The sequence below is a fragment of the Zea mays genome, chromosome 4 (genome assembly GCF_902167145.1).
Source record: "Zea mays cultivar B73 chromosome 4, Zm-B73-REFERENCE-NAM-5.0, whole genome shotgun sequence".
NCBI classification, from domain to species: Eukaryota; Viridiplantae; Streptophyta; class Magnoliopsida; order Poales; family Poaceae; genus Zea; species Zea mays.
In genome coordinates, this window is record NC_050099.1 from 13,876,998 (window position 1) to 13,882,374 (window position 5,377).

At 41.4% G+C, this 5,377-nt stretch overlaps 1 protein-coding gene across 1 annotated transcript; it reads right to left on the reverse strand.

Annotated features, from left to right (window-relative positions):
• Positions 1-201: 201 nt before the first annotated feature.
• Positions 202-4,838, reverse strand: LOC100272746 (uncharacterized). Its single transcript, NM_001147199.1, has 5 exons — positions 4,444-4,838; positions 3,039-3,136; positions 2,886-2,951; positions 2,003-2,694; positions 202-405 (listed from the first exon to the last, which is right to left on the reverse strand). The coding sequence occupies exons 1-5, from the start codon at positions 4,812-4,814 to the stop codon at positions 394-396; spliced, it is 1,239 nt and encodes a 412-aa protein (NP_001140671.1). The 5' UTR covers positions 4,815-4,838; the 3' UTR covers positions 202-393.
• Positions 4,839-5,377: the final 539 nt, after the last annotated feature.

Here is a 5,377-nt window from a genome sequence, read left to right on the forward strand (position 1 = left end):
CCTACGGATAGAATATTTAGCATATATACCCTAACGGAGTAAATACCTATCGGGTATCAGGTCGCAGTTACCGGCTGCCATCTCTAAACAAAACGAGAAACTACACCAAAATACTATAGTAATTAGCACGTGTTTTACAGTGACAGCATACCTGCAAACAATACACGAAGACAAAGGGGAGTTCCACATTCTGCGCCATTTAAAAATGCCAACATTTGGCCCAAAAAACTAAAATGAATTTGCATCCGTAGGTTTGGTAATAACGCATGCCCATAAGTTTAGAGTTCAAATGCAAGAAAAAAAAAAGAGTAATGCATCACAGTCGTTTATTTTACAGATGGAGATTTCTAAATCTCAAGTGCCATTCTTGTCTTCAGTGGAACACGTCAGCTCTTACTGCCTTCCCTGCACAACGGCAAACGATTAAGTGTCGGCTGTGTCGCTGATCAGCAACAAACTCACCGGTTGCTTCTGTATGCGCCTAATACAGACAGGCTAACATAAACAGAACTTTTAACTGTGTTTACAAATTTTAGTTAGCCTGTGCAAGAGTTCTGCGATCTGGTAGGCTAGTAGCCACAATGTATGGTTGCAAGCCTTTTTTTTCTTTTCTATAATCTATAATCTCTAAAAAGATTAAAGCACCGGTTTCCTCAGATCCATGGTTTCCACTGTTGTTGTGCCCTGCTACCCCACATTTAAATAGTAAAAATGCTAAAATTATAAATAAATGAAGATTTGAACCATGACTGTTAGCTCTAAACCCACGTTCAACCCCACCTAACCAATAGAACATACATATCTTGTATTTTATATTCTATATTTTAACATAAATGGAAACTGTAACAACATACAGGCACTTGCTATTTCTATAAAAAGACATGAAACTATTTTGTACCCAAACAAAGAGAAATGTAAGTTAGGCCCTGTTTGGTTCTCATTCCCACCTCACTGATGTGGTGGTCAGGGATCCCGAGGGGATCCATAGGGAAGGAATCCCCTTGTTATTTAAAATTGAATTGCAAGTGGATTTCTCCCCCGTGGATCCTCTTGGGATCCCTGACCACCAAATCAGCCCTAAAGATTATTTTTAGTCCCTAAACTACCAAACAGGGTAACTAAATGAGTTCTCCTAAACTTTAGTCCTAGAGTCACCATGGGGTGACTAAAAGTGATCAAACTTCCTTGATTTATCCTTCAGTTGATCCCCACTGCCCCTCCCTAGAACTGAACCAACTACATTAAATAGGGTGGCAATCTTGTCTTTATATGCAAAACTGAATGCACTTTTAGTCAGTTTAAGGGGGTGTTTGGTTTCCACCTCCTAAACTATGAAACAGTATGACTAAATAAAGCCTCTCAAATAGAAATTCTAAGGGCCCCCTAAAGTTTAGGAGGGTGACTAAAGCAACCAAACATCCCCTTAGACTGACTCCAGTGGAATGTGTAAAATAGGGAACACGGAACTGTAGATGATGATATTGTTTGACATTGTTTGCAGAGATAAATTTGAAATAAGGGATAAGATAAGGGATGTCATAGGAGATCTGCTGGGGATAGCCTTAGTTCCTAGGGACTAAAGTTTAGTCCCTAAAGTTGTTTAGTCCCTAAAGTTTAGGAGGGTGACTAAAGGAACCAAATAGGGCCTTAATATGCATGTTCCTCTTAAGAAAGGTTGCTGCGGAATCAGTTATAAGCACGTTTTCTTAAAACTAGCTCTGATGTATTCCTGCACCTCTATTGTAGTCCTCTACTGAATCCAATTTAAACAAATAGAGTGGCGTGGGAATTAAAAAATGAACAAATTAGCTCATAAATCTAAAAAACATTTAACAGGGAGAAAAACTGTAGTCGTACATCTGAAACTCGGCACACAGTTTACGAATTCAATCTAGAACTGGTCAAACAAAGGATGTCCCGGTTTAACTTTAAACTGCTGTATTTCAATTCAAACAGTAACGGCATTTTAAAAGTGAAATGTGTATATCAAATGCTCTCATACCTGCCAGTTTCCTTGTCCTTCACCTGGGCTAGGATACTGACCAGAACCTCTTTGCCAGTTATCTCCACCATATGCTGGTCCAGCCCCCTGTCTGCCATCCCCACCATAACTAGGATTCACACCAGGAACTCTGTTACCACCAGGATTCACTGATGGAGGTACCTGCCCATAGTTACCAAGTGTATTAGGTTGACCATAAGATCCAGGTGCTGATGGTTGGCCATAAGACCCAGGTGCTGAAGGACCACCAGGCCTAAAACCTCCTCCCTGCCCTTGCGAGAAGTTGCTACGCTCTTGGGGGTTGTTGTAACCTTGACCTTGCCCAGCTGGATTTACATGCCCTTGGTACTGAGTTTGACTTCGAAAATCAGGTGGTCCATTGTAGCCTGAACGGTCTGTGTAATCATTCCTTCCAAAACCTCTACCATCCTGACCACCTTGTGCATAATTCTGCTGTGGGGCATAGCCTCTTCCATCTTGCTGCGAGCGGTATGTCTGGTAGTTTCCTTGCTGCGGCGGGTTGTTCTGGTAACCACCTTCTGGTGGAGGACGGTTGTTCTGGTAATTTCCTTGCTGTGGAGGGCCATCCTGGTAGTTTCCTCGGTAGTTACGGTTCCTGTCAGTTCTTGATGGTCTGCTATAATGAACAGGTGGTGGTCTTGGAGTGATGACACCATTGTCATATTTGTCTCCTGGTGAAATCAATACATGTATCAGAATGAACTTCTAGCAAGCATCATCTGCTGGTTGCAATAAAAACATAAAAATGTGGCATGTTTATGAATTCAAGGAAATGTAAAGATTACTCCATTTGCTAACAAGGTATACAAAGAAAGGTGATTCGATTTATTAACTCGTAAATAAAAATGGGAATCCGACAGACCTCCGTACTCCTTTGTTTCTGGATATAGATATGAATCAGGCAAAATGAAAACTACTCCAGGCAAACCTGATCAAAATACCAAGGCAGGGAGGTAAATACTATAAAAGTTGTGTCATTAGTTGCAAGAAAAAAAACATTAGCTACTTCACCCACCGCGAAATTTTTCTGACATTTCCTCGGTCATTACAGCCTGAAAACCAACATAAGTCGTCGTACTAAAAGCATACATCCTCTTCTTGGCCTCCTCATAACTACAAAAAAAATCAGAGCCCATCAAATGAGACAAATTACATTGATTTGTTGAAATTAGTTGTTTATCTCATATAGAGACTATGAATTATTATAAGGGCAACAAGTCAATTATTTGACTAGTTGAAAGTTATGCCACCAAATATATACAATAATGCCCCGTTTGGATCCTTGGAGTTAAATTCTATTCTGATAAATAGTAATTTAGACATAGATCAATTAAGCTATTATGGTTTTATACTGAGTATATTTGTACTACTGTTAGCCATATGAGGGAGATATTTATATGCTGCATTTATACTATAGGAGAGCAAGCCAAAGAGTATGTTATAAGTTGGAGAGTAGGAACATAGACTAGTGATACATAAAATCAATTTCCACCCCCTCGCCCTATGAATTTGAGATAGACTTATATAATGTCAAATTCCAAACCAAATAACCTACTCTATTAAGTAAATTCCAATTCCTTCAAAATAAAAGGATCCAAACAGCCCCTAATAGATTTTAGCATCAAAAGAACAATAACTTGGCAAGTTACAATTTAAATCATTAAGTATATACATCATATGAATATTTGCATTTGTGCAATTAACCAAACATTGATCTTCGGTCAGTGGCACAGAGATCCCAGCTAGTGGGTACCATGTAAAGGATCACAAAAAAAAGAGTACCATGTAAAGTACAATGCTACAGAAACTAGGGAATGTAGACTGTACAGATGTGTGATCCTTGAAACTTGAAAGTCATGGTTGCAAAGGCAACTAGCCATTAGTTTCAGGTGGGCCCTGATATCTTTCGTGTTTCAACATAAACATCCATGTGAACCTATAACACTTTAGGCACCAAACTACCCTGGAAATGTTTGAACCAAACATAGAAACGAACGGGAGTTAGATAGTCTTGGCACTATACACTAACTATTTAATCCCACATCACATTGACACAAACTAATAGATGTTATGCAACCACTTCTAGTATGCATGTTCATTGCAATTCCACCCATGCTCAATAAACAACCTCGGTTACTTTTGATACTAGTCCTATCGTCTGATAATTACAGTACTTGATCACAATCACGACAGCATCTAGTTAACACATAAGTAGCATCTAATTAGATCGAAGACTTGACTGGTACCATATAGCCCACAAGGCAAGCCATGACACAGCAAGATGAAGCAACCGCACAATCCAGGATCGCGTTTCAGCTCCACAAGAACCAATTCACCGCGACAGCAAACCCAATCTGTAACAAGGCCACGCATTTCGTCGCGAAAAAGGAATGAAACGGGGAACCAGCTTGGCGTCATACCTCCCGACGACCTTGGCGAGAGTCTGGAGGTATGTCTCGATCATCTCTTCGCGCGACGGCTTGGGGTCCGGGAAGTCCATGGTGATGAGCCAGTGGTTGTAGTCGCAGCCCTCGAAGAGGATCTCGTCGGGGGAGATCTTGCTGTCGTCCGTCCCATAGTCGGTCCCGCCCCGCGCAGCCGCCGCCGCCGTGGACCTGAACCCGGCGCCGCCGCCGGGCAGGAATCGCCACGGCGGCAGCGGGAGCGGCGCGACCGGGGAGGCGAGGGGAACGAGCGGGCAAGGCCGGGCGACCGAGGTGGACGGGCGGAGCAGGGGTGCCGCGGTGGAGGCCGCCGCGAGGACCCGACGGAGGCGCAGTGCGAGGGCCATAGCGTGGGGCTGAAGGTTTTGGAGTTCTAGGGTTTTTTTGTTGGGGGCTCGGGGCTGCCGAGTACGGGGGTATAATAGGGTTTAGGCTTACGATGGCGTGGGAATTTGGCCAATTGTGCAATCATATTTAGGACTTATTTAGCCCTCGTTTGACTGACTAAAGATTACTTCCTCAATTTAAGTTTTATTTAGTCCCTAAATTATTAAACGATAGAATTAAAATATGAACTAAACTGTTTGTCTATAGTCCCTCAAAATATGACTAAAATGGACTAACTCATATAAATTTCACCTTTTGTTCATTTTTTATTACAGTTACACTGTGGTAGAAGAATATTAAGGCGTGTTTTAGTCTCTCTTGATTTATTTAATGTGTTTTGAGTACTTTTAGTCGCTAGAACCAAATAAGGTAGGTAATAAACTTTAGCCTCCTAACTAAACTTTAGTACTTGGACTAAAGCAACCAAACGGACCCTTAGGACTTGTTGGATTGCGTCTAGATCGAAGTAGATTGAGGAGATTAAATCTTCTTCTATTTAATTTTAACTATGGATAAATTTAAT

Coding starts and splice junctions, on each gene's coding strand:
- LOC100272746 (NM_001147199.1), bottom strand. CDS start 4,814: ATGGCCCTCGCACTGCGCCTCCGTCGGGTCCTCGCGGCGGCCTCCACC. Junction 2,952..3,038: donor AATGTCAGAAAAATTTCGCG/GTGGGTGAAGTA, acceptor TATTTTGATCAG/GTTTGCCTGGAGTAGTTTTC. Junction 2,695..2,885: donor AGAAACAAAGGAGTACGGAG/GTCTGTCGGATT, acceptor TGATTTCACCAG/GAGACAAATATGACAATGGT.